The sequence below is a fragment of the Zonotrichia leucophrys genome, chromosome 11 (assembly GCF_028769735.1).
Source record: "Zonotrichia leucophrys gambelii isolate GWCS_2022_RI chromosome 11, RI_Zleu_2.0, whole genome shotgun sequence".
NCBI lineage: Eukaryota > Metazoa > Chordata > Aves > Passeriformes > Passerellidae > Zonotrichia > Zonotrichia leucophrys.
In genome coordinates this window covers 972847-1000276 of record NC_088181.1, presented here as the reverse complement: position 1 = coordinate 1000276, position 27430 = coordinate 972847, and the positions used below count along the sequence as shown (strand labels likewise).

At 62.2% G+C, this 27430-nt stretch overlaps 3 protein-coding genes across 4 annotated transcripts; 2 read left to right on the top strand and 1 right to left on the bottom strand.

Annotated features, from left to right (window-relative positions):
- Window positions 1-455: 455 nt before the first annotated feature.
- Window positions 456-20295, top strand: TANGO6 (transport and golgi organization 6 homolog). The gene is made up of 17 exons (XM_064723190.1): window positions 456-1145; window positions 1334-1450; window positions 2169-2289; window positions 2977-3101; window positions 3541-3703; window positions 4199-4281; window positions 5792-5904; window positions 7157-7333; window positions 8844-8970; window positions 9504-9683; window positions 12728-12862; window positions 14175-14627; window positions 14800-14857; window positions 16259-16411; window positions 18242-18393; window positions 19291-19404; window positions 19987-20295. The coding sequence occupies exons 1-17, from the start codon at window positions 456-458 to the stop codon at window positions 20161-20163; spliced, it is 3138 nt and encodes a 1045-aa protein (XP_064579260.1). The 3' UTR covers window positions 20164-20295.
- Window positions 20296-21725: 1430 nt separating this feature from the next.
- HAS3 (hyaluronan synthase 3) lies at window positions 21726-25675 on the top strand. The gene is made up of 4 exons (XM_064723406.1): window positions 21726-21819; window positions 22598-23218; window positions 23725-23826; window positions 23907-25675. The coding sequence occupies exons 2-4, from the start codon at window positions 22598-22600 to the stop codon at window positions 24828-24830; spliced, it is 1647 nt and encodes a 548-aa protein (XP_064579476.1). The 5' UTR covers window positions 21726-21819; the 3' UTR covers window positions 24831-25675.
- Window positions 25676-25772: 97 nt separating this feature from the next.
- On the bottom strand, window positions 25773-27419 carry CHTF8 (chromosome transmission fidelity factor 8). Of its 2 annotated transcripts, none has more exons than XM_064723407.1 (4): window positions 27383-27419; window positions 26807-26837; window positions 26612-26729; window positions 25773-26543 (listed from the first exon to the last, which is right to left on the bottom strand). In XM_064723407.1, the coding sequence occupies exons 2-4, from the start codon at window positions 26827-26829 to the stop codon at window positions 26328-26330; spliced, it is 357 nt and encodes a 118-aa protein (XP_064579477.1). In that variant the 5' UTR covers window positions 26830-26837; window positions 27383-27419; the 3' UTR covers window positions 25773-26327. The 2 variants fall into 2 exon arrangements, with proteins under 2 accessions (XP_064579477.1, XP_064579478.1); XM_064723408.1 differs by having other exon boundaries at window positions 27328-27402.
- Window positions 27420-27430: the final 11 nt, after the last annotated feature.

The window sequence follows — 27430 nt, the reverse complement described above, 5'->3', positions numbered from 1 at the left end:
GTGCTCAAAGGCTTTACCTGTTGTGCAGGTGTGGCCATGGCCCCTTCCATAGGGATAGCAGAACCATGGAAGGGTTGGAGTTTGAAGAGACCTTATGGATCATTGAACTCCATCCGCCATGGGGAGGGACACCTTGTGCTGTCCCAGGCTGCTCCAACCCGGCCTTGGGCACTGCCAGGAATCCAGGGGCAGCCACAGCTGCTCTGGGCACCTGTGCCAGGGCCTCAAGTGAGAAGGGTTCCTCCCCAGGAGCACACCTACCCCATACGGCGGCACTGGCAGCCATTTTCCCGATCCCGTCCCTCACCCTGGTCCCGGTCCCGCCCCGCTCTCCGGCCGCGCCCTCCTCCCGTCCCGACCTCCCCAAGATGGCGGCAGCGGCGCGGCCCCGCCCCTCGCGCCCTCCCCAAGATGGCGGCCGGCGGCGGCCCCGCCCCTTCCCCACCCTCTGCAGCATGGCGGCGCTCACCGAGAGCGCTCCGGACATGGCGGGCGGCGCGCAGCCGGGCCCGGAGCCGGCCCGTGTGCTGGAGGCGCTGGAGCTCCTGTTGGGGCCGCCCGCTGATGGCGACAGCGCCGCCGAGCCCAGCAAGGAGCGCGCCCTGTGCCCGGAGACGCTGCGCAGGAACGCGGCGGCGCTGGAGGAGCGGCTGTCCGGGGCAGCGGGCTGGGCCGCGCTGCGCCAGCTCCGGACGGCCGTGCTGTCCCGGGCGCCCGCGCTGGCGGCCGGGGTGGCGGGCCCGGAGCCGGGCTGGGCGGCGGCCTGCGGGCTGCTGGCGCTTCTGCTGTGCCTCAAGGAGCGCCTGGCCGCGCTCGCCGCCGCCCCCGCCGTCCCCGCCGCTCCCGGGGCGCCGCCGCCGCCCGGCGCCGACACGCTGAGCGTGGGGCAGGAGCGGGCGCTGCGGCGGGCGCTGCGGGCCGCCGTGGGGCTGGGGCTGCTGCCGCACCTGCCGCCGGGGCTCGGGCCGGGGCCGGCGCTGGGGCCGCCGCCCGGCAGCCGCGGGGCCCGGCTGTTCGCCGCCGTGGCCGCGCTGGTGGAGCTGGCCCGGCTGCCGGCGCTGGGCGCCCCGCTGCTCGCCCGGCACCTGCGGCTGCTGCTGTGCGGGCTCTGCGCGCTGGGACACGGCCCCGCCGCCCTCTGCCAGGTCCGTGCCGCACTCGCAGCCCGTGCCCCGCTCCCCGGGGGTGCCGTGCGTGTCCCAGCCCGCTCCTCCCGTGTCCTGCCCCGTGTCAGAGAAAGGAGGCACGGAGCCCGCCGAGGGGAGCCCGCGGGGCACCGGCACACCGCCCGGACCGAGCTGTTTTATCAGAGCCCCGGTGTGTTTTGTTCCAGGGCGTTTCGGACGCGGAGCGAGCGCAGTGCCGGGAAGCCCTGGGGGATATCTTGGACCGTGTTTACCAGCCGCTGGCCGTGCAGGAGCTGCTCGTCCTGCAGGGACAGCCCAAGCAGGTACCCGGGGCCATCCCCGACACCGGCTGTCAGCGTCCCTACCCCCGTGGTTCCCACACGCCGAGGATGCTGCTCTGCTGGAAATGTTCTTACACCTTAAAAACCAGTCCCCGAGCGCTGGAGGCTGCTGGGTGTGTGGCAGGAGCGGAGTGTGGGTGTGTCAGGGACTGTCATCGCCGCACGTGCCACCTTGGCTTGGCACCCACATCCACCGTGCCCGGCCAAGCACAGCCTCTGCTCCTCCAAACCTCACCCTTCCCGCTCGGGGGATGACACTGGGCACCTGCTGCTCTCTGCGGCTGTTCCAAAGCATCCTGGGGAGGAGGAGGTGGGGAATCTCTTAAGTGTTGTTTTAGGAAAGTCCCCATGGGAAAATGCCTGTAATAGAATCATAGAATCCCAGAATGGCTTGGCCTGGAAGGGAACTCAAAGTTCATCTCATTCCACTCTCTATCATGGGCAGGGACAATTTCCACCATCCCAGGTTGCTCCAAGCCCCATCCAGCCTGGCCTTGGACACTTCCAGAGATGGAACAGCATGCTAAGCACCTGAGGGCTGACCTCTCGTTAATTCCTGATTTGCTTTGTGCCGCTGCATGAAGCAGCAATTCAAAGCCTGTGTGCTGTGCTCTGTGTCAGAGCATGGGCTGTGCCCAGGGTGGGCTGGGCACAGGTGTGTGCAGGCAGGCTCCTCACCTGCTCCTTTGCTGCCTTGCAGAGGTGCCCGGGGGCAGCTCCGGGCTGGCTGCGGCGGCTCTGCGGGCACCTGCTCTCCGAGAGGCTGCTGAGGCCCAGCGGGGTGCAGGCCGTGGTTCGGGGTGTCCTGGAGGGCACAGACGGTGAGTGGGGGGCCCTGGGCCCCAGCATCACACATTCAGAGGTGTCTGGAGACAGTTCACCCCAGAAGAGCAGAGCCACAGAGCTGGGTGTAAGGGCTGGCTTGTGCCAGGCTGAGGTGACGTGGTGACACACAGACACTGCCTCTGACTGCACTGAGCTCCCAAACTGCTCTGATTTGGGATACACATGTGTTAGAGGGCCACGCTGGAAGGCTCCAAGCCTGTTTGTGCCTCGATGGGGTCACACAGTGTGTGTGTCCAGATCAGTCCTGGGGAGTGCCCTGTCCCAGTGCCAGTGTGGTGGGAGCTGTGCTGGGCACTGGGCTGTGAGAGCTGTAGGGACAGTGAGACCCATCCCATCCCCTGCTCTCCATGTCCTGCCAGGGAAGGAAGCTGTTGCTCTCCACAAGCTGAATCCCACAGTTTTTAGTGCCAAAATCTCATCTGGCCAACTCCAACCACCCAAGCACAACCTCTCTCCACCTTTTGGCTCACCCACCTGGCTGTAGGAGTTGCTTTCCATTATCAGGGCTCTTGCACAGCAATTTTCCCCTTTCTATCCTTGAGTTCAGATGTCTCCTGAAAGAGCAATGAAAGCTCAAAATCCAATTTTTGGCTAGGAGCACCTGGCTTCAGCCAGAGCTGGCCGTGGGTTGAGCTGACCCAGGATTTCTGCTGCTGCTGTAGGTGGTGCTGGTGCTGAAGCAGCAGCTCTGGACTGGAGGAAATGTGATGCAGTTGGGAAGATCCTGGCTGCCTGCCCCCAGCAGTGCCTGTCCCTCGAGGACTACTACAGACAGGTGTGCCCCCAGGTAAGTCCCTTGTCCCCTCTGCTGGGGAATGCAGAGCCAGCTCTCAGCTTGGAGAGTGCTGGGGCTCTTCCTTTTGCTCCAGTGTGGCCTGGCTCAAGCCAGCACAACGTGGAGATGGTTTTCTGGCAGTAGGACGTTTCCACTCTTGAATTTTCCGTGTTTTATTGAAATGCTGGATGGTGTTGTCTGATCACACGAGGGACTTGTCACTGTGCTACACAGAGCTCTGTGTGTAGCTCTTTGGCTCTGGGAGTGGTGCAGGCTCCTGCTCTGACCCAGAGAGGTGTCCTGCGTGTGTGGGAAGGGCCCTGGCTCTTCCACACACGGAATGTCACGCCAGCTGCCAGCAAAGCAGCACATGGGTGGCTCCTTGGCTGCCAAGAGGCGCCAGGCTGTCCCCTCCGAGGGGCTGCTGATCCCTGTTTCCCTTTCCCTGCAGATTCTGGACTTGCTGCACGTGCAGGACAAGGTGTCAGCGCGGCAGTTCCAGCGTGTGGCCACCAGCACGGTGCTGAGCATGGCCAGGGAGCAGCCCCAGCTGGCAGAGAGGCTCCTGCTGCAGCCCCTGCTGGCGCCGCTGCGCCGCTGCTCCGAGGCCACAGGTACCTCCTTGGGCTGGGGAAGCCTTTGGTTCTGCTCCTCACTGGTTTTTGTCACTCCCTCGAGTTTTCTCAGGCCAGGCTGGGCAGTGTGGCAGCCCAGCTCCCTGTGCTGGCCCTGTCAGTTTGTCTGGGTAGCCCATATTTACCCCTGTTTGAGTGCAGTCACTGTAGAGTGGCAGCTGAGCAGTTTGGCTCTGCCCCGTGCTCCTTGGGAGCCTCTCCCAGTCTGACATCCTTGTTCTGGGCTTGCAGACGGAAGCTGCTGGTTCCCCACACTGGCCAGCAGCTCTCTGGGGAATCATCCATCATGGAGTTGTGGTCTGTGTTATTTCCCTGTCTCCTTGGGGGTTTATCACACTGCAGCACAATTAGGATGGCTAACGAGGGCTGCTCTGTTCCCATGGGGAGGGAAGGGAGCTGTGGGAGTGCTTTGGGGTGCAAGGAGTGCAGTTCTGGGCTGTTTTGGGGGCTCATGTGTGTGCCCTTTGCTTTCAGAGCTGGCACTGCAGGATTTGACAGCAGGGGCCGTGCTGGTGCCAGAGGCAGAGCTGGGCTGCTGTGTGGAAGATGTGCTCAAGGTACCATGTCTGCTTTGGGTGAGAAAAGGCTGGTTTGAGACCTGGTGAGCAGTTCAGTGTGTGCTGGGCCACACAAACCCAGTCAGTGTCTCCTGCAGTCATGCTCAGTTGTCTGGTCTTCATCTGCAGGAGGACCCCAGCCTCACAGGAAGGATTCCTTCCAGTATCCCATTCAGCCCATCCTCTTGCAGCTGGAAGTTGTTGCTCCTTGTCCTGTCACTCTGTCCCCTGTCCAAAGTCCCTCTCCAGCCCCCTTGGAGCCCCCTTAGGCCCTGTGAGGAGCTCTGAGCTTTCCTTGGAGCACAGATCTTGGCATTGAGGGATGGTGAGGTCCGTCCTTGTGCTTCCTGAGAAGGGTGAGGGCTTTGTGGAGGTGTCTCCTGTGACAGCTCCCCTCATAACTCATTTCCTGCCATCCCCCCAGTAACCCCAGTGCCACCCTGCAGGCTCCAGCAGCTTCCTGCTGCACGTTCCAGCCCACAAGGACATCTCCACTCCAGGAATTCAAATTTCAGGAGCTGGTGACTTGCTTCCTGGCATGCCCCGAGGCAGGCTAAGCTCTTAAATGCTGGGATTGTTGTGTATTTTCCCAGTAATGATCTGTTGTAACTGGCTGGCAGGCAGAGACCGGTCTGGAGGGCTGCTCCCTCCCAGAGCAGTGCTGGGGGGGTTGGGGTGGGTCCCTCCCTAATGGCAGAGCACTGGGGGCCTGACAGCAGCCAGATTAGTGAGGGGACCCCAGGTTTGGGGTGGGGGTTTCTTGCCTAACAAGTGTCATTTGATGCTTAGTGAGAAACCATCCTTGGGGCTTCATCGGGAGCCTTTGTGTACACAAGGGTCTGGGGAGGAGGAATGGCTCCGTGGGGATTAGCACATGAAAACAGCTCTGTGTGCAGCAGTGCAGCAGGGCAGGGCCCTTGGGCACCATTTCTCAGCCTCTGGGGAGGGTGCTGGGTGAGGTGCAGGGCTCTGCAGTCACCCCTGAGCCCCTCTAGCCCCCCCAAGAGCCTCTACAGCCCCTCCAGAGCCTCCACAGCATCCCCAAAGCCCCTGTAATGCTCCCCTGAGCACCAACAACATTCCCAGAGCCTGAGCAGCCCAGTGCCTCAGCTCAGCACCCACCAGCCCAGCTGCCCTGCTGGTGACTGATCTCTGTGTTTGAGATTTGCAGGCAGTGAAGATTTGCTCATGCCAGGGGACCTGTTGCATCCCTGGGTAAGCCAGGACCTTACTCCTGAGCAGCAGACTTCACAAAAACTGCCTGCAGCCTTCCTGTAGCTTGGAGCCCTGCTGTGGTTAAACAAATTCCTAGAGAAAGGTGGTGCTGAAGGCAGGTTTTAATAGGGAATGTGGCATAATCAGGGAAGGCAGCCTCCAGACTGAGGGAAAGAGGCAGAGAGCCCTCCACCATGCTCCCTGGCAGCTGCCCTGTGCTCAGACGCGTTCCTGGGCTCCCCTCTGCCCTGCAGGTGTTTGATTCCCCTCCCTGTGCCCCTCTCTCCCTCTGTAGGTGTTTGTGGTTGGCAATGACAGCTCGAGCCTGCTGCTGGGATCCCTGCAGCCAGTCCTGGGAGTGGTGTTTTCCCTCTATTCCTTCGCCAGGCAGAATGTGTCATACTTACGGTAAGGGAGCCTTTGTGCTCTGCCCCTGCTGGGGTTTCATCTGCTGGGCTCTCCCTCCTCCAGCAGCCAGAGGGCACAGGCAGGAGCACAGATCCTCCTCCACCCCCCAGAGCACTCTGTTCCAAGCAGGCAGCAACCCCAGGCCAGCACACAGCCTCACTGGCAGCCCGTTCTCACGTTAGTTTTTGTTTTCCCTGGAGCCAGGGTGTTCTGTGTAGAGCTGAGCGTGCCCTCAGAGCACAGGGTGGCTCTGCCTGGAGCAGGGATTGTGGTTGTCCATGGATGGAGGGAGTGATGCTGGAAACTGGATGGAGAGATCTACAAATAGCATAAAAACTGGGAAAACAGTTTAAGCACTGCCTCTTGGAAGTACGGGATCATTCTCCAATCTGGAATCACTGTTCTGGTACAATCCTGGCAGCTGATGCCCACAGCATGCCCAGCTCCCCATGACTGGTGGGAGGCACCACACATGCCAGCTGTGGCAGGGACAGGGGTGCCCAGTGCTGCCTGTCCTCTCTCTGTGGTCCCCCAGGCTGTCCCTGCAGTCAGGACCAGCCTGGTGAAAATATTCCTGGTGGGATTACACAGTGCTCTGGTGATGCTGGCGTGTGCAGGCTTTCCCTAAAAGGTGTGTGCACACACAGCCTGTGCTGTTTAATATTAAAGGCCTCGTTAATCACCCCAAAGAGCAGCGAGTGCCGTGACAGGCTGTGGGACACGCCAGGCTCAAGCTGCTGCTGCTGCTGGGCCAGCAGTCACTGCTTCCTCTGCTCAGGAATTTGGCAGGGATGGCTGAACCCACAGCTGCCTGGAAGTGCTCAGGTTTCCAGACCCCTGGCACGGCCCAGTGTGGCTGCTCCACCTCATTAACCTGCTTCTTCCCTTGGCAGGGCTCCCCGTGCCACCTCAGTGCTCCCATCTCCTTCCTCCTCTCCCTTGGCACTGCCACCAGCCCTTGTCACCTCAGCCTGAGGCGCAGGCAGGGCGTGCCAAGGGTGTTCACAGCGCTTCCTTGCCAGCCTGAAGTGTGGAGGAACCCAAATCCTTCCATCTGGGAGCGCCAGAAGGGCAGGGTGTGCTGCTGATTCCCTTAGAACAGGCACAAATGCTTCAGCTGCCAGAGCCAGGAGCTGGAGCATCGCAGGGAGGGCTGCTCCAGGGCACTCCAGCCACGTCCCTCATCCCAAAGCCGCACAGGGAAGGTGCAGTGGGCAGAGCAGTGTCACCACTGGCTCCTTTCCCCTTGCAGCTCCCCGTGCCAGGACATCCTGCTGTGGTTCCTGGAGAAGGCAGAGCGGGAGCAGGCCCTGGCTGTGCTGGGGGGCCTGGCTGGGCTGAGCAGCCACGTGCCCACCCTGCACCCACGGTGCCAGCTCCAGGTGGGCAGCGAGGGCGGTGCTGCCGTCGTCCTGCAGGAAACCATCAGGTGAGTGCTGTGGGGCAGTCCCCGAGGCACTGGGCACCCAGGGCTTCCCTGGCAGAGAGCCTGGGCAAAGCAGAGCCATCCCACAGGGTCTCATCCCTTCAGGCTCAGTGACACTTCCACACAGCCCCAACCATCAGGGGAGTGCTGTGGGGCAGTCCCTGAGTCACTGGGCACCCAGGGCTTTCCAGGGAAGCCTGGCAGAGAGCCCAGGCAAAGCAGGGGCTGACAGATCCATCCCACAGGGTCTCATCCCTTCAGGCTCGGGCAGGTGACACTTCCACTGAGCCAGCACAGCCCCCAGGTTCCCTGGACATGGTGCGGAGCTCTGACTTGCAGCCACACAAAGCATCACGCTCCACCTGAGCGTTGCTGTGCACTCCTGCCTGCCTGCTGTGCAGTGTCTGGGAAGGGGATGTGCCTTTCCAATCTCAACACCCCCCAGATTCCAGCCCCCAGCCCCAGCCTGTGTGGTGACACCGTGAGCAGAGTCCCTCGGGCACAGGTGGCACGGTCACAGCACAGACGGTGGCAGTGCCAGCGTCACAGAGCTCCTCTGGTGTGGGCAGATGGCCTCTGAGGGGAGGCAGAGCTGCCCATGCTGGGAGTTAACTGCAGCCTTTAGTCTCCAGCCACGCAGGCTGGGATGGCCAGCAGCAGGAGGCTGGCATTGAGCAGAGGGGCTGTGAGCTGCCAGGGCAGCACTGGGGGCAGGCAGGGGCACAGCTGTGCCAGGGGTGTGCTGGGAGCTGGTGGCACATGCAGCAAAATCCCCACAAATACGTTTGGTTTGGCTTCTTTTCAAGCTTTTCCTGACCTGAGTTAGAATTACAGACTGGTTTGGGTTGGAAAAGACCTTAAAGCTCATCTTGTTCTGCCCCATGCCATGGGCAGGGACACCTTCCACTATCCCAGGGTGCTCCAAGCCCTGTCCAGCCTGGTCTGAGGCCCTTCCAAGGATGGGGCAGCCACAGCTGCTGTGGGCAGCCCCTGCCAGGGTTTCCCCACCCTCACAGGGAAGGATTCCTTCCCATTATCCCATCTAACCCACCTTTGGTCGGTGGGAAGCCATTCCCCCTTGTCCTGTCACTCCATGCCCTTGCTCAAAGTCCCTCTCCAGCCTTTTTATAAACTTTAGCTACTCCAGGGCCAGAATTAGAAGCAGCTCTGCCTTGCTTAAACTGAGACTACTTTAAACGTGTTCCATACTGGCTCTGCCCATGCCCTGCTGCCACAGCTCTGCCTAACTTACCCAGCACTAATCATGGTGTTTATGGGCTGGATGAAATGTATGTTTTGGGCTCATGGTTTGTGTTAATGAGTGCAGGTTAGTTAATAAGCAGAGCCCAAATGACCTGGGCAGTGTTTGGCTCAGCTGCCTCGAGGCTGTGCTGGGAAGTGCTGGGAAGGAAGGCTTCCAGGGAAAGGCAGCCTGGGATTTCACCATGCCCTGCAGGCTGGGTGCCAGGGGTTCTGGGGGTGTTTGTGCTGGTGGCACAGTGACCTGTTCCAGCGATGAAGATGAGGCCCTGTACCAGAAGATCTCCTTGGAGCAGTGCCATGTGGAGAGCTTGGTGGAGCTCCTGTCCCACTGCCAGAAGAGTGGTCTGGCTGGAGACTTCTTCATCCACTGCCTGAAGGTGAGGGCAGCCAGCCCCTGGTTGGGGCATGCCTGTGGGAAGGGGTTCCCTGGACAAGCAGAAGGCAAAAGGGGGATCATCCCCTGTGTGTGCTGGGGCGTGGTGTGTGCTGGAGCAGCCCTGTGTGCTGGGTGGGAGCCAAGGAGTGGGAGCAGCCCTATCCCTGAAGGGGTTAACCCTCATCCTCCCCCTGGGCTGTTTTAACTACAGGAGCATGTCTGAAGTGTGTTGGAGGCTGGGAATAATCCCTGTTGCTTCCTTGGCTCCAGAAGAGGGGCCCCATCCATACCTGCTTCCTTTGATCTCACTTGGAGCCCCCACTCTTCCCCCCAGGCCTGGGTTGGACTGGGATTCTGTTCCCCAGCCCATAGTCCCAGGAGGGGATAGGGATGGGACACCCAGGAGCTGTGGGCAGCTCTCAGAACCCTTCATCCAGCAGCTGCAGGGTGGTGCTGGTGTGAGGAGTCACCTGGCATTGCTGGCCCAGTGTTTAACCCAATGTTTAACCCATGCCTGCCCTCCCTTCCCGGCAGGAGCTGACTCAGGTGGCTGCGGAGGATGAGGAGGCTCCAAACCCAGCTGTGGAGCCTGGAGGGAGTTTGCTGGAGCTGGAGCAGCACCAGGCCAGGCAGGGGAGGAAGCTGCTGGTCCTGCAGCTGGTGGCCGCGCTGTGCCAGGGCGTCTCGGACACCGTGTTCACTGACATCGAGCAGGTTGGTGGGCAAAGCCTGAGGGCATCAAATGAGCACTGCCAGGGGCAAGGGCTGAAGGAGCTGGGATTGCTCAGCCTGGGGAAGAGAAGGGCCCAGAGTGACTTTTAGAGCAACTTTGAGTCCTTAAAGGAGCTCCCAGAGAGCTGGACAGGGACTTTGTACAAGGGGGTGACAGGACCAAGGGGAATGGCTTCCCCCTGACAGAGGGCAGGGTTAGAAGGGGTACACTGAAGAAATTCCTCCCTGTGAGGGTGGTGAGGCCCTGGCACAGGTTGCCCAGAGAAGCTGTGGCTGTGCCATCCCTGGAGGTACCCAAGGCCAGGTTGGATGGGAGCAACCTGATTAGCACAACTATGCTCCTACATTCATGAGTGGGCAGTGCCAAATTTATTAAATATTGTCATTTCGAAGGCCACTGGTGCCCCTTGGTCCCAAAAAGGATATTTACAGTCTTTCCCCTGAGCCTGCCCTGGATGGGGTCAGTCTGGAAGGCAGCTGGCACCGAGGGCAGCCTGGCACTCCCCTCTGGATCCCTGCAGATCCCTGCAGATCCTGTGGCTTTCAGCTTCCTCCTGCTGGGGTTTATTGCTGTTTCCCCAGTGCCCTGGCCATGCCAGCTCCCCGTGCTGCCGTGGGCAGGGCTGTTCATGGCTCAGGCAGGTTTCCTCACGTTTCCTGCGGGACAAAGGAGCCTTTGTGTGCTCGGCAGCAGCAGAGGGGACATGGCCAGCCCAGCTTTGTCCCCACCTGCCTCCATCACACCCACCCGCCGGGCCCAGAGGCGCTGGGAAATGGGGAAGGGCTTTGCCAGGGTCCAGCCAGGAGTCTGGGATGCAAACCCACCACCAAAGAAATGCAGACAAGAAATCCATTATCTCCTGCCTGGGTTGTGTTTCAGCGAGGCCCTGGGCCGGGACAGGGACAGGGACAGGCTTTGAGCAGGTTCTGCACTCAGGGGTTCCCTGGGGTGTTTGGGGGCCCTAATGGGCTGGGAGCAAGTGGGGTCCATCCTCCCAAAGCTGGAGCCCAGGAGCAGCAGCTGCTGTGCCCCCCCAGCTGCACATTTATTTTATTTATGTATTCTCCTCCATAACCAAGGTCAGCTTGATTTCCTCACTGCACCAAGGATTCTCTCCTCCTGCCTGAGACACAGCTGTGCCCCAGTGTTTTATTTTTCTTTTTTCCCTCCCACTTTAAAAAAGTTTTTTTTCTAGATTATTTTTTTAAGTTTTAAGTTTTTGCAGTTGCAACCTACTGTTATTTATTCACAATTTTTCTTTTTTTAAATATTAAATATAACTGCAACCCCTCCAGCTCATGTGTCACTGTGTTGTGAGAGCAAATATTGCAATTTTTTTTTTTTTTTTACTTACTTGCTGTTTGATGGAATTTCTTCTCTGGAATAATTATCCCAGCGGGTACCTGAGCCTTTTATGCAGCCTTTTCCCACAGCCTCCCTCCTTGCTTAAGGAATCTGGCAGCTGAGGAGGAAATCCTGCCTGCACCCAGTGCCCTGGGGGTGGAAGTTTGGAATTTGGTGCAAGAGGACCTTGTTGCCCTCATGCTTTGTTTTCTGGAAGAGGAACACAATAGTTCCTCCTCTGTTGCAACACACCTGTTAGGTAGGAGTGACCCTGATCCAAACCCTTCCCAGGCTTGTCTGGGAGAAGATAAGGCGTGGAGAACATCAACTCCCTCATTTCAGGATCTGTTAGGAAGGCAGGATGCCTGTGGGATCAGAGGTGTTGGTGCCAAGTGTGGAGAAGGCCAATGCCAACCAGGCAGGATCGTTACATGTGGAATAAAAATATTGTGGGAAAGATCCCAAAGTAAGTGAGAACACAGGAAATGGCTCAGCTGGGGTGTCAGCTGTGCAGGATAAGGGGGAGGCTGGTGTGGAGGATTGCAGACAGGGGCTGGAGCTCCTTGGCTCTGGGATTTCCAAGCCTTTACCTAGGGCAATTCCATACACACCCACCCTGAGCTCCCCTTTGGGACTATCCCAGCTTCCATCCCATGGTGGAGCCAGGCAGGAGGCAGGGATGGAGCTGGGATCCCTCTGTTCCTCCAGCCCCAGGGGGGCTTCTGCAGCTGAGAGACCCCCCCAGATTGACCATCACCTTGTCCCAGTTGTGGACGTGACTTGGCTGAGCAGCAACAGGAGGAAAATGGGAAGTGTTTCACAGAATTACAGAATGATAGAATATTCTGAATTAGAAGGGACCCACCAGGATCATTGAGTCCAACTCCTGGCCCTGAACAGACACCCCAGTAATGCAACCCTGTGCATCCCTGACAGCAGGGTCTGAGCACTCCTTGAATTTGTGTGGGATTGTGCTGGGCAGTTCTGGGACAGGGACACTGGTTTGTGTGGGATTGTGCTGGGAGCTGTGTGACAGGACATGTTTGTGTGGATTGTGCTAGGGACTGTGTGTGACAGGACCTGGTTGTGGGGATTTGCTGGGAGTTCTGGGACAGGTACCTGGTTTGAGTGGGATTGTGCTGGGGAGCTGTGGGACAGAGACACTGGTTTGTGTGGGATTGTTCTGGGGAGTTCTGGGACAGGGACACTGGTTTGTGTGGGATGTTGGGTTCTGGGACAGGACCTGTTTGTGGGGATGTCTGGGAGCTGTGTGACAGGGACACTGGTTTGTGTGGGATTGTGCTGGGGAGCTGTGTGACAGGGACACTGGTTTGTGTGGGATTGTGCTGGGGACTGTGTGTGACAGGGACCTGGTTTGTGTGGGATTGTGCTGGGGAGTTCTGGGACAGGGACCTGGTTTGTGTGGGATTGTGCTGGGCATGACAGATCTGTTGTGTGGATGTGGGGATTCAGGGACAGACCTGGTTTGTGTGGGATTGTGCTGGGGAGTTCTGGGACAGGGACCTGGTTTGTGTGGGATTGTGCTGGGCAGTTCTGGGACAGGGACCTGGTTTGTGTGGGATTGTGCTGGGGACTGTGTGTGACAGGGACACCCGGCTGTGCTCAGGAGCTGCAGGGGCTGCCCCGGGCTGTCCCTGCTGCTGATGCCATTCCTCTGCAGGTGCAGCAGTTCCTGGCAGCCGTGCTGCAGCGAGCCTGTGCCCACCCTGCTCAGGGCCCCGGCGCGGCGGCCGAGGCGCAGACCCTCGCCATGGCCATGGGGCTCGTGGCCGCCGTGCTCGGCGGGGCCGTCCAGGTGAGGGGTTTGGGGTTTGGGGTGTGGGATGTGGGGCTGGCACTGCCATGGCCAGCCAAGGGTGCCCTGGCTCAGGGTCCCTGCTCGGTCACAGCCTGTAAATACATCTAGAGATAAAGATATATAATTTTTTTTCCCTGGGGTGGTGCCAGGGTACTGACCAAGGATTCAATCAGAGCACGGCACCCCCCAAGAGCCCAATGAACTAATTGATAATCTCTCCTAAAATGGCACTGTCAGAACAGTGCAGTCACATACAGCATCTTTAAATACCAGCCCTGCACTCTCTGCATCCCCACACGGTCACAGACTCTGGCTGCAGAGTGTTGTGAACTTCCCTTGTGGGCTGTACCCTTGAAAATCCCCTTATACTTTTATATTTACATTTTATACATATTTATATTGTTATTTATATCTCTCAGTTACCTTGTAATGCCTATATATATGTGAGCTCTGTGTCACTCAGTGAGCTGCCATGGGGAGCAATGGCACTTCCATTAACGTGCTGCCATCACGGAGCTGCTGGGTTTGTTTCATCCCTGGATTTGCCCTAAGGAACATCCAGCTGTTAACAGAAAAAGATTATTTATTGTCTCTTATTGCTAAATTTCTAATACTGGGAAAAGAACTGTAGTTGAAGAGAAGTTAAAGCCAGAGTCTTGTGGCTGCAGTGGGCCCCTCCCAACCGAGTTCCTGCTCCCACTTTTGCATTAATGGGAGTGACATAATTTGGGACATGGAATGTGAAAGGTTTTGGAAGGAGCTGCAGAGCTGTTTGGCTTTCAGCAGGCAAGGGGTTTTATGCAACCATCCAAAATCTCTGCTGAAGCACCCTCTTTTAGGCCTCACATCCCAGATTTTAGCAGTTAAATCCAGGTTAGGGCAAGAGCTTCTCCAGCTCAGGACAGCTCATGGCTGCTGTGCTGGGAGTGTCCTTCCAGGCAGGATTTATGGCAAGTGTGGATTCCACACTGAATTTGTGTGGAATTGTGCTGGGGAGCTGCACGGGACAGGGAGACTGGTTTGTGTGGAACTGTGCTAGGGAGCTGGTGGGAGAGATGTCCCTGGTTTGGTCCCCATACCCAGACCCTGCTGTTCTTCATGTTCACGTGCTTCCCACCTTCTCCCATGGCTGCTGCCAGGGCTGGGATTGGCGCTGGGCTGAGAGGAGCTCGTGGTGCCCAGAGCCCAGTTCCCGACCTGGGGATGGGCTCTGGGGCTCCTCACCCCCATGCCCACCCTCCAGGCAGCATGCCAGGGGGTGAGCCCTGGTTCCATGGCTCACAGCCAGCGCTGCCCCTCTCCCTGCCAGCTGAAATCCAGCGATTTCGCGGTGCTGAAGCGCCTGGTGCCGCTGCTGGAGGAGCTGTCCCGCAGCTACCCCGAGCCCCTGACCCAGGAGCTGGCCTCGGACCTGCGCATCGCCATCCTCACCCACGGCGCCTGCTCGGCCGGCTCGCTGGGCACCGCCGCCCACGGGCTGATGGGCACGCAGCCTGGCACGGCGGCACCGAGCCCTGCAGGCAGAGCCCCCAGCCCCCCGGCTCACAGGGACAGCAGCAGCACGGGGCAGAGCAGGGGCCGTGATCCCGGTGCCTCTGCAGCCCCCCGAGCCCACAGCCCAGCCCCGGGTGGGCTGCAGGAGCTGCTGGAGTCAGCCTGCGACCCCCAGCCCCCCGCCCGGGCTGCTGCCCTGCGCCACCTCGCCAGCCTGGTCACACAGAGGGATCCAGAGGCAGTTCGGCTGCAGGAGAAGCTGCTGCAGGTACCGGGCTCCTGCTGAGGTCCCTGTCCCTTGCTCGGTCCCTGTCCCCTGCAGTGTCCCCACCAGCAGAGCTGGGGCTGGACAGGCCATCAGGCTGGAGATGGTCACCATTACTGGAGCCCTCTGGCCTTGCTGGGTCACTGCTGGTGGCACTTTGCTTCCTTCCTTCCAGGTGTTCCTGGAGAATGTGCAGCACGAGGACGCCTTTGTGTACCTCTCAGCCATCCAAGGTGAGCAGTGCCTGTCCGGGCGAGTGCCAGCCCTTTGTCAGGGAGGGTTTGTGCTGTGCCCTGGGAGTGGAGAGCAGCAGAGCCATGGCCAGGCTGAGGGCTTGGCATCTCCTGCCCTCCCAGGTTGTGGCTTTGTGCTGTTCCATCAAGCCTGGGGCCACACGTGGGCTCTATGCCGAGTTCCTGAAGCTGGAGACTTCATCTCCCAGTTATTCTTACTCCCTGGAGCTGGTCTCCATCCCTGTGCCAGGTCTGTGCCACAGGCTGGGGCTGCAGTTCCAGTACAGCGTGGGCACAGCCCCAGCACCCACGGAGGGGTCTGTTCAGCTGGGGCTGGCACAGGACCAGGACGTGGGGCACCCACTGGTGCTCCCTCAGGGCTCTGCCAAGGTGGCAGCTGCTGAGTACTCACAGCCCTTCCTAGGAAACCCTCAGGTCAGTGCTTGCCCCAGCACGCTCGGCACAGCCCCACAGCTCTGGCTGCCCGTGGGATTGCAGGCAGGTGTTTCTGCAGCGGTGCCTGCGTGTGCCCTGTGTGACACTGCATGGTCACAGCGCCCTGGGCTCCGTGCAGGGGATGTGTGCCATGCCCCGGGCCCGCAGCCACGCTGGCACCGCTGCCGTGGGGTCGGTAACCTTTGGCAGCAGCTGGGAAAGGAGCTCATGCCGTGCTTCCCCTGCCTGTACGGTCTTGAGAGCGCCGGGCCTGTCCTTGCCCGGGGCTGCAGCACAAAGGCTGTAACGTGCAGTGATTAACGTGCAGTGATTAACACGCTGCAGCTGCCATGATTAACCCTGGTGGGTTCCTGCAGCACTGACTCACTGGCACCTGTGCCCTGCCGAGCCGTGCCGTGCCAAGCACAGGCCTGGGGGCTGTGCCAGATGGGTCCCCATATCCCACTTGCTCCCTGGCACAGCAGCAGGGCTGGGGCTGAGCCAGGGGTTGTGGCACCGCTGGGTTTCACAGAGCCAGACTCCAGTGGTGTATTCCTGATGTGCTGGACATCACACCTGCAATCCTGGGGTCAGTTTTGGGCCCCTCATGACGAGACAGTCATTGAGGGGCTGGAGTGTGTTCAGGGGAGGGCATTGGAGCTGGAGAAGGATCTGATCCCTGCATCTGGGATCTGATGTCTCATCAGCCCCTGGGAGATGCAGCGGGCAAGCAGCACACACTGCTTTCTGCTCCCAGTCTGGGCCAGGTAAATGCAGCAGGGACAGAGACACACTGGCACCGTGTGCTGATGGCCAAGAGCTGGGAGCAGTGACCAGACCCTGTGCCAAGCATTGGCTGCAGTGCCCATCAGGTCCTCACTGGTCAAAGGGCATACCCAGCAGCAGGGAGTGGACACCTGCTGCCAGCTGCTAAATTACTGATTTTCCAGTTTTTCTCCCCTGCAGGTGTTGCCCTGCTCTCCAGTGAGTATCCAGAGCGGATTCTGCCCGTCCTGCTGGCACAGTACGAGCGCCCAGCACAGGGCAAGGAGGACACCATGGCTGCTGTCACCAGGATGAAGCTGGGCGAGGTGCTGATGCGTGTCACCCGGGCACTGGGTGAGTCCCTGGCCGTGGGCATGGCACTGCCCGCTGCCAGCAGCCACAGCACTGCTCGGCCTCACCATTACCGGGGGGAAAGCCCACAGGGGAATTTTGTTGTCAGAGGGTGAGAAGGGTTTGAAAGCCCAAGAGAAGCTGGCAGGGGTTTGGCAGCAGCAGGAGCAGGGTGAGGGGTCCTGCCAGCAGCCCTCCATCCCCTTGGTCGGCAGCACCAGGCTTGGAGACTGCCGGGAAGCGCCCGGACACGCCGGGCTCAGAGGTGGAAGCTGGATGATGCCTTTCTGGCATCTGCTGTTGGGACACGTCCTACAATGCCTTGTCTGCCTCTGTGGAGGAGGCCTGGCCGGCAGAGCACACAGCTGGAGCTGTGCATGGCCAGGGAGGTGGCAGCAGTGTCCATGGTGCTGGGGCAGCCAGGCAGAGCTCCCTGGTCACTGGGTGGGCACTCTGTGCCTTGGCTGGGCATGCCCCTGGGAATGGTGATGGTGGCACGTCCTGCCCCAGGGATGGTGGCACGTCCTGCTCCAAGGATGGTGGCACATCCTGCCCCAAGGACAGTGGCACGTCAGCCCAGGGATGGTGGCACGTCCTGCTCCAAGGATGGTGGCACATCCTGCCCCAAGGACAGTGGCACGTCCTGCCCTGGGGATGGATGGTGGCACGTCCTGCCCCAGGGATGGTGGCACGTCCTGCTCCAAGGATGGTGGCACATCCTGCCCCAAGGACAGTGGCACGTCCTGCCCTGGCTCTCCCCACGGTGCCCCAGGAGCTGCTCCGGCGCGTCCCGGCTCGCCGGCGTATTTATAGAATAAATTGCACCAGGTTGTTCCTGTTGCAGAGCTTCAGCACCTGAGAGCAAGGATTTATCCAGCACTTCCAGGATCCCTCCACAGCTCTCTGTGGCTCTGAGCTCTCCTGCTCTGCCAAGAACCCATCGTGCCCCGCTCCGGCCCTGTGCCCAGCCCTGTTTTCTGTCCCACTGGAGTGGCTTTCCCTATCTAGGAGGGGAAAGGAAGTGTTGCATGCCCCTTCTGTGGCTGTCTGGCACAGAGGCTGGTGCACTGCTGCCTGCGGAGGGGATCCCGCTCAGATCACCCTGCACTGCTCACACTGCTGTAATTCCATGTCCTGGGGTGCAGGCACAGAGCATGAGACATCCCCAGCAAGTCCTTGGCATCACAGGGCTGCCCTGTGCTCCCCCACCCTGTGCCAGTCCCCAGCCTGAGCCCCACTTGCAGGGTGGTGGGGTTTCCACTGCCCCAAGGATCATTCTTGTCCCCACACCCTGGGGGCATCCACCCCAGTGCCTCCATCTGCTACAGGACACCATTGTCCGAGGAGTTTCCAGAGCTTGAGAGAGCTGAAAAAACAGAATTTACAGGCCAGCTGGCCTTCTGGAGCTTTCTTTCCAGCCCTCAAGGCCCTGGCTGGTAGGAGGTGTGTCCACACCGTGGGGCTCACAGCTGCTGTGGGGTGACCACACTCCTGGGATGGTTGTGGATGCTGAGCACAGGTGTGAGCTCTCATTAGCAGCTCACACATCCACAGCACCTCTGTGTGCTAATTGGGGCAGGGGATTGGGTCTGGATGGTGTCAGAATTTGAGATTCACACTCGGTGTGTCTGCAGGACCGTGAGTGACCCCATGGGAGGACTGGAATGTGCCAAAGAGCCCCAGGTTCTGTGCCACGGGGTGTGTGCTGAGGGCACAGCCACACTCCAGATGTTGCATGCAGCTGTTGAGTGGTGCTGCAAGGCAGCTGCCCCAGCCATCTGTTCCCAGAGGAGCCGTGGCAGGCAGGGTGACACGGGCTCTGCTCTCTGGCAGGGGACATGGTGTTCCGGCACCGGGAGCCGCTGATCCGCGCCTTCCTGCGGGGAGCCCGCGATCCCGACGGAGCCCTCAGGGCCAGCAGCCTCTCCAACCTGGGCGAGCTCTGCCAGCACCTGGGCTTCCAGCTGGGATCCATCATCCACGAGGTACGGCCCCATCCTGACCCTGGCCCTCACCCTGCCTGGGCAGCGCCGGGCCTCTCCTTAACGCTGCATTTGTTAGCACATGGTTGGGCTGCTGGGGACGTGGAAATGGGACATTTCCGTATGGAAACGGGACATTTCCATTAAGGATATGAGTGATAATTGCTGATATTGTGGGGTATAAGAGTGACGGGGCCTGAAGCAAGCACTAGGGAGGTTCCAGCCTTCTAGCCCTGGTTTTTGGTGCCTGCTCCACCCATGGCAGCCATTGCCAGAGGAGACCTGGGGGCACAAGTGGTGCCTGCCAGAGACACCTCCCGCTTAATGACACCTTGTTACTCTCCCGTTATCTTAATTATCATGATGGTTATCATCAGTATCAGGCGCTGGCCCTCACCCGCCCCGGCTGCAGGCTGTGGGTGAGATTCAGCTTTGGGAGCTGCTGGGAGATCCCAGTGGGGTGAGCCAGCAGCCCTGGAGCCATGGGTCTGTGCCCCACGGGAGCTTCACTGCCCGCCCCCTCCGGTGCTCCTGGAGTGAGACACCGTGGCTTTGGCACCGGGGCTGCTCCATTCCCGCTCGGCACCGGTGGATCCCGGCAGTTGATGTGATGCCAGTGAGCCACACGCTGCTATTTTGGGAAGGTGCGAGCTCTGCTAATTCTCCCGGCTGTCACTGCCGGGATTTAATTAGATTCCTTTGGCTCTGCCTGATTTTTATACAGACTCTTGTACAGCATCCATGTGCGCCTGGCCCTGGGGAAGCTGCTGGGAGCCTGCACCCAACAGGGCATGGAGTCCCATCCTCGTTCTTGGGGCATTGCCAGCACGGCAGTGGCTGCTCCATGGGATCCCCTGCGTCTCTCAGCCCCTGGTGATGCCCCCTGCCCTGTCCCCACAGGTCACCTGCTGTGTGACAGCCATAGCCCGCACAGACCCCGAGGCTGAAGTGCGAAGAGCCGCTGTGCACGTGGTGGTGCTGCTGCTGCGGGGGCTGAGTGAGAAGGTCACCGAGGTGGGTCAGCCCTGCTGGTCCCTGGGGCAGGGACAGCCCCCAGGGGGCTCCTGGGCACACCTTGGGGAGGGCCCGTGCTCTGTAGGGGCTGCAGGGCTCATTGCCAAGCGGCTTCCAGGGAAAGTCCCAAGGCACTGAGATGCCCAGTTTGGGCATCCCCCACTAAAGGGTTCCCCCAGCAGATCCTGGGGAAGGGGGGCTTTGTGGGGTGTCCCTCTGAGCTGCTGGGCTGTGCCATGGACAGTGCCACGCCATGCTGGGGCAGTGCCAGCTCTGGGGAGCTGTGGGAGTTGTTCCTCACTGATTTGCCTTGGAAATGCCCGGTTTTTCCACGCTGCGGCCTCCCTCCGCAGTTCCCAGTAACGAGCGTGTTGGGACTCAGCTCCCGCGGGGGAGCCAGCCGGTTCCCCAGGGGAATCCCCACGGCCGGGATCCCGACATGCCCCCGTGCCCCTGGGCTGTGGGATCACCACAGTGGGGAAACTGAGTCACGGGGGCTGGGTGGTCGGTGCCCGGGGAAGGGGCAGTCCCAGCGTGCCCAGGGGCGATGCTGAGCCCATCCCTGCCCCGTGCCGTGCCCAGGTGCTGCGGGACGTGCTGCGGGACCTGTACCGCCTGCTGAAGCACGTGGCCACGGCCGAGCGCGACGCCGCCACCGTGCTGCACGCGCAGCTGGCGCTGGAGGAGCTGGACGCTGCCATGAGGAGGGTCCTGTTCCCCCCGCAGACCCTGGAGAAGAAGATCGTGGTGCTGCCATAGCGGGGCTGAGCCCCTGGACATGAACTGCTCCTCGCTGGGGACAGGGCTGTGCCCTGCAGGATGCCGCTGGCGGTGTCGGGAGGGAGGGAACCTCGCTGGGATGAGGTGTGGGATTAAACTGAGATGTGCTAATCCCTGTGTCCGTGGTGTCTGTGGGGCCGTGCAAAGCTCATGGGTGCCATTGTGGTCATGTCGCAGACCCTGTGACACCCCCAGGGTGAGCCCTGAGATGGGCAAGCAGCCTGAGCCAGTGCTTCAGGCTCCCTTTGGCTAGGCAGCACCAAACGTGTGGCTGTCCCTGAGGGGAGTCAGGAGGGAGGGGGGCTCTGCTGTCTGCACCCCCACAGTGGAGTTCTGTGGCCCTCCTTGGCCCTGTACTCACACCACAAGAATGCTGAAGAGTCTGGGGGCTCCCTCACCGCAGGGTCTGAGCATGGGCCCCTCTGGTGTGGCACCAAGAGCCCCTCCATGCTCAGGAGGGGCTGGGACCCTGCAGGGCACCTGGCTGGGACCACCACTCACCACTGTGTGCTCAGGGGTACCCCAACATCAGAGTCACCTCCTCCCTCTGGGCAGGGCAGTCCCCATGAGTGCTGCAGCACCAAGGGCCCCATTCCTGCACACCCACAGTGTGGGGGGAGCAGAGTCCTCAGGGCCCCAGCTTGGTGGCACCTTGCTCCCCAGCCCCACTGTTCACAGCCCCATTTCCAGCTGCCCTGTGTCCTGCCAAGTGTGGGGTGTCCAGCACCCCCTTCCCTGCAAGGCTGGGAGTCCTGACCGTGTCCCCAGCCGGGGTGCTCCTGCTGCAGGGATCCCCTTTCCCAGCTCCTGGTGCTCGGGTCTCCGAGCCAGCCCCGGTATTTCCTCACACCCAGCTCCCAGTACAGCAGGGCACGGCCGGGCTGAGAAACCCAAAAGTGCTGAATTTGAGCCCCGAGTCGAGGCTGTGCCTCCCACAGACTCAGAATGGCCCCTCCAGGAGCTGGCTGTCCCCTGCCATCGGGCCACCACAGGGACAAGGTGCTGCTGTCCCCGCATGCCCCTGGTCCTGCCCTGGCACCCAGCGGGGCGGGGAGAGATGCAGTGGCCGTCCCTGTCCCTCACCGGTCACTGCTTTGGGGGTGACAGGGTGACACCTTCCCAGTGCCGCCTCCACCCCGAGCGCCTGCCGGGGTCCCCGGGGCTGGCTCCGTGCCCTGCCCGCGCCTGCTGCCGGTGCCGGGTGATGGTGATGCCGGTTCCGGTGCAGCGCCGGAGCCGCTGCCGGTGCCGCCGGTATAGCGGCTGTGCCGTGATGCCTGTGCTGGTGCCAGTGCCGGTGCAGCGCTGGCGCTGCTGATGCCGGTGCCGCCGGCGCCGCCGGTGCTGCCGGTGCCGGTCATCACTCCCGCAGTGCGGGGCTGGGGCCGGTGCCAGGTCCTGCCGGTGCGGGGCGGGTTCCCGGGGGCTGCGGGCGGAGCTGGAGCCGGTGCCGGTGCTGGTGCCGGGGGCGGTGCCGGCGGTGCCGGTGCCGGTGCTGCCGGTGCCGGGCGGAGCCCCCGCGGGCTGCGGGCGGTGCCGGCCCCGCCGCGGTATAAAGGGGCCGCACGGGCCGGGCCGGGCGCACAGCGGCGGCGGCGGGTGGGGAACGGCGGCACCGCCACCGGCACCTCCACGGTGAGTCCCGCTCCCTCCTCCTCCCTCCCGGGCCGCTGCTGCAGGCTCGGGGTCCCCCGCGGTGCTGCGAGCCCGGCGGCACCGGAGGCTGCGGGGCCGGGGGTAACGGGAGCCGGGAGCGCCGGGGGCTGCGGGACCGGGGGGAGCCGAGAGCGCCGGGGGCGGCGGAACCGGGGGGAGCCGGAGGGGCTGCCCGGGAGGTGCCGCCGGGGGTCCCTGGGCTGGCTCCGCGCCCCGCACGTGCTCGGGCACCCCGAGCCGCCCGCACCCCCTGCCCGCTCCCGGTGCCTCTCCGCAGTCCCGTCCTGCCCGCGCCGCCCGTCCCATCCCAGCCCGCAGCGGGCGGGGGTCTCGCCGCTGCCTCCCCGCAGCCGGGGGTCCCTGCACACGCTCGGGGGGCGGAGGGCTCTGCGCGGCCGCGATTCCCCCGGGGACACCCGGTCCCTGCCATCCCCGTGCCCTTCCCTGTCCTCCAGCCCAGCCATCGCCTGCGAGCGGCCGCGCTCCTGCTTGGGTGAATGGGGGAGCTGGCACCGTTCTCCGTGGGGCACCTGGGACCCTGCACCTCCCCTGGCACACACACAGAAGGGTGTGGGGGACCCCCGCACCTCCTCTGGCCCCGTGGAGGCACCGGGATGGTGTCACCCCCAAAGAGTGACCCGTGAGGGACAGGGTGGCCGTGGGGCTGCAGAGCAGCAGGGCCACCCCGCTTTTGCGTTCCGGGTGACCTGATGGGGAGGATGTCCCCGTGCCCTGACGGCGCCCCGTGTCCCCCCAGATGCCAGGGAGCCTCTCCACGGCCCTGCGTGTCGTGGGGACCAGCCTCTTCGCCGTGGCGGTGCTGGGGGGAATCCTGGCCGCCTACGTCACAGGGTACCAGTTCATCCACACGGAGAAGCACTACCTCTCCTTCGGCCTCTACGGGGCCATCCTGGGGCTGCACCTCTTCATCCAGAGCCTCTTCGCCTTCCTGGAGCACCGGCGCATGCGGGGCGAGGGGCAGCCGGTGCGGCCGGGGCGCTCCGTGGCCCTGTGCATCGCCGCCTTCCAGGAGGACCCCGACTACCTGACCAAGTGCCTGCGCTCCGTCAAGCGCATCGCCTTCCCCGACCTCAAAGTGGTGATGGTGGTGGACGGCAACGGCCCCGACGACACCTACATGCTGGACATCTTCCACGACGTGATGGGCTCCGAGCGCTGCGGCAGCTACATCTGGAGGAGCAACTTCCACGCCTGGGGCGAGGGGGAGACGGAGGCCGGGCTGCGGGAAGGGCTGGCCCGAGTTCAGGCGCTGGTCCGCAGCAACACCTACTCCTGCATCCTGCAGAAGTGGGGCGGGAAGCGGGAGGTGATGTACACGGCCTTCCGGGCGCTCGGAGACTCCGTGGACTATATCCAGGTGCGTGCATGGGCTGGGGGATGTGGGCAGTGGGCGTCCTGGGCACGGGGGCTGTGGGTGCAATGGGAGCAGTCCCGGGAATACCCAGTACTGGATCTGGCCCCATGCACTGGCCTAGAGCCACCAGGGCTGGGGGCTGCTGGCTCTGGGGTGGCCGAGGTGTTCACTGCTGCCCACACTGCTGCCCATGGGTGTCCCATCAGCTCCTCTTCAGCACATGGCCTGCTGTGGTGTCATCCCGTGGGACAGTGTGGCACGGGGTGCAAGGTCCCCACATGTGGTGGCAGGGAGAGGTCCTCCCTCGGTGCCAGCAGCCAGAGATGGGTGTCCTGGGCAGCGGTGCCCCGGTACCACGGGCTGCTCCGCTCCCCTCCATCGCCTGCCGGTCTGCGGGGCTCTGCCCGGTCTCGCCGTCCGTGGCTCAGGCTTGCCTGGCTGTGGGCTGGGCTGTCTGCCGGGCGCGCGTGGGCGGCGGGAGCGGGGCTCGACGTTCCCTCTGCCCCCAGGTGTGTGACTCAGACACCGTGCTGGACCCCGCCTGCACCGCCGAGATGCTCCGCATCCTGGAGGCCGACCCCCACGTCGGCGGCGTCGGCGGCGATGTCCAGGTACCCCGGCGTGAGGGAGGGCAGGGCTGGGGCCCCAGGGGCTGCAGCGCCGCTGGGGCTCACGTCCATCCCCTCCCCAGATCCTGAACAAGTACGACTCGTGGCTGTCCTTCCTGAGCAGCGTGCGGTACTGGATGGCCTTCAACGTGGAGCGCGCGTGCCAGTCGTACTTCGGGTGCGTGCAGTGCATCAGCGGCCCCCTGGGCATGTACCGCAACGCGCTGCTGCAGCAGTTCCTCGAGGACTGGTACCACCAGACCTTCCTGGGCAGCAAGTGCAGCTTCGGGGACGACCGGCACCTCACCAACCGCGTGCTCAGCCTGGGCTACCGCACCAAGTACACGGCTCGCTCCAAGTGCCTGACGGAGACGCCCACGCGGTACCTGCGCTGGCTCAACCAGCAGACCCGCTGGAGCAAGTCCTACTTCCGTGAGTGGCTCTACAACGCGCTCTGGTTCCACAAGCACCACCTCTGGATGACCTACGAGTCGGTGGTCACCGGCTTCTTCCCCTTCTTCCTCATCGCCACCGTCATCCAGCTCTTCTACCGCGGCCGCGTCTGGAACATCCTCCTGTTCCTGCTGACGGTGCAGCTGGTGGGCGTCATCAAGGCCACCTACGCCTGCTTCCTGCGCGGCAGCGCCGAGATGATCTTCATGTCCCTCTACGCCCTCCTCTACATGTCCAGCCTGCTGCCCGCCAAAATCTTCGCCATTGCCACCATCAACAAGTCGGGCTGGGGCACCTCAGGGCGCCGCACCATCGTGGTGAACTTCGTGGGGCTGCTGCCGGTGTCCGTGTGGGTGGCGGTGCTGCTGGGCGGGCTGGCCTACACCGCCTACAGCCAGGACCTCTTCAGCGAGACCGAGGTGGCCTTCCTCGTCTCGGGTGCCATCCTCTACGCCTGCTACTGGGTGGCCCTGCTCACCCTCTACCTGGCCATCGTTGCCCGCCGCTGCGGCAAGAGGCAGGAGCAGTGTGGGCTGGTCTTCACTGAGGTCTGACCGTGGGGTGGTTCCCGGTGCCACGCCATCCAATGTGTCAGGGTAGCCACCGCCATCCCCTCTTGCCCATCCTGGAACCACCAGGTGCTGGGGTGATCCCACGTGCTGGAGTGAACACCCCCAGGCCCCTTTTTCCCAATCCCGGAGCTGCTGGGCAGCGCTGAGCGCTCCCAACCCTTGGCGTTTCTCATCAGATCTTGAAATCTTGCTTTTATTCTTTATTAAGGTGCAAACTTTTCCTATACTTTCCTTTTTTCCATCCCAAGCTGGCCACGGAGAAGCCGAGCCAGGGCTGCCCATCACCCAGCCAGGTGCTGCCAGCGACATCCCAGCTGTGCCCTATGGAGCATCCCGGTGTGGAGCGCTGCTGGCCGCGCTCCCACACCCCATTCCAGAACCTTCCACCCCTCGGTGCTTTTACAGGGATTCCAGTCCCTCCTCCGTGGTGCTAGAGCACTTCCCCACCCCAGGACACACAGTGTGCCAGCCCTGCTGGCTGCGCTGCCTCTGCCCCACGGCTGCGTGCGGGCGCGTACCCACGGGCAGCCCCCAGGCCTCTCGGGGGTCTGGCTGCTCCAGGAGGGCAGCAGGTTCCTTCAGCTTTGCCAAAGAGCCAAGGGGGGATCCTGGCATGGAGAGACTGGGAAATCTGGGGGGCTGTGTGCCGGCCGGGGCGTTGCTGGAGACCCCTTGGGGCCGTGTCACGCTCTGGCCACCCCACGGCCCTGTCACTCCCACCCCAAAACCTTCCCAGCAGTGGGGAGATGGGGATTTAGGCAAGGTGCTTCCCAACTTTCCCCTCCCCAGGGAATTCACCTGTGGGTCCTTTTTTCAGGACTTGGGTAAAAACCCCTTTCTATGACGGAGCTTTTAGCTGTTTTTTGTTTAATTTAATACGAGGTTTTTTAGAAGACTTTTGTAGCTCTTTGGTATTGTCGCAGATGGTTTGTAAATCTATTTATTTTTGAACCTGCCAGGGGAATTTTTTTCCATATTTCGGGTGGAAAAGGCTGGTTTTTATATCCTGACGGAGTTGTGGAAATAAAGACTTGAAGTGAGGACGCATGGTGTGTTTTGGGGAGGGTCCCTGAGCCCCCTGCCCGACTTGAGGCAGGTTGGTGCTGAGTCCCTGTGTGGCACTGGTGTCCCCACAGCTGCAGGGAGGGGGTGGAAGGAGACATCTCCACTCTGGCACCTCCATGGATCCCTGGGACCTGCTGGAGACTGTGGGCAGCTCCAGGGTGGGACAGCCCTGCCCCGCTCACAGGAAGTCCCAACCTACCAGGAGCCATGGACCTGGGGTGATCCATGGGGTCTGTGGCCAAGAGCTTGGTTGCTCTCTGAAAAGAGTCATTTTGGGGGGGACAAGTGACCCAGACACAGGACCCAGCAGTGCCAGTGTCCCCTGTGCAGGACAGGGATGACATCCTGGATCTCCCCAAGTGCCTGCTGCTTTTTCCAGCAGCAGATCAGAGTTCATAGCCCACATCCTTCCCCTCAGACCTTCTTGGGCACGTGGGTGATGATGGGCTTGGGGCGGGTTTTGAAGAGCAGCTTGGTTTTGATGAGGGCAGTAACGGTGTAGTGGCCCTGGGGCTCCCCGGGGCTGGGCTGGGAGGCTCCTCCCTGCTTCACCAGCACAGCAAACGGCTTCTCCAGCTGCACCACCTTCCCGTAGAGGATGTGGTGCCCCACGATGAGCACAGGGACGCCCTGGGGAGAGCGGAGGGTGAGGCTGGGCTGGGCTGTCCCCGGCAGGTCCCAGCGGTGTCCAGCCTCACCTCACAGGTGTAGTGCAGGTCTCCCAGCAGGCTCCCGGCCAGGTCCCCGCTCTGCCGGGGCTCCACCTCGCCCTGCAGCTCCAGCAGCACCCACTGTGCCAGGGCCCCGGTGCCACCGCTGGGGAGACATGGGGAGGGTTACCCGGGCACCAGCGGGCACAGGGACCAGGGGACATGGGGACCCTTGGGGCTCACCTGGAGATGACAATCTGCACCATGCTGGGCCCTGCAGAGACACGGTCAGGACAGGGCAGTGGGGAGGGGAGCAGGAGCCCCTGGCCCTTCCCCTCTGGGGGGATGAACTTGCACCCCCGGGCCCCACAGACCCCCCATGCACAGACCCCGTTCTGGGCCCACAGATCCTGAGATCCATCCCCCCGGGCCCTATAGAATGTCCCCAGGCCCTCCAGCCCCCCAAGGTTCCCACAGACCCCCAGATCCAGCACCCGCAGCCGCCATGCCCAGAGCCGCCCAGGCCCTTCCCGTCCCCGAGACCCCGGGGCCCAGAAACCGCCCCCCAGGCCCAGACCCCCCTGCGGGCCCTGCAGCCTCCCCCAGACCCTTAGGCCCGGATCCCTCCCGCGGGCCCTGCTGCCCCCGAGCCGCCGCCCGGTCCCGCGGGGCGCTGGTGCCCTCCAGCGGCGCCGGTGCGGCGGGCACGGCCCGGGGCGGCCCGGCCGGGTCTCTCGGTCGCACCGAGTCCCTCCCGCCCGCACCGTGCGCTCGCCCCGCGCCGCGCCCCGGTCCCGCCGACCGGCCCCGCTCCCGCACCCGCCGCCGGCCCCGCACGAATCTCCCGCCGCGCCGCCGCCGCTTCCG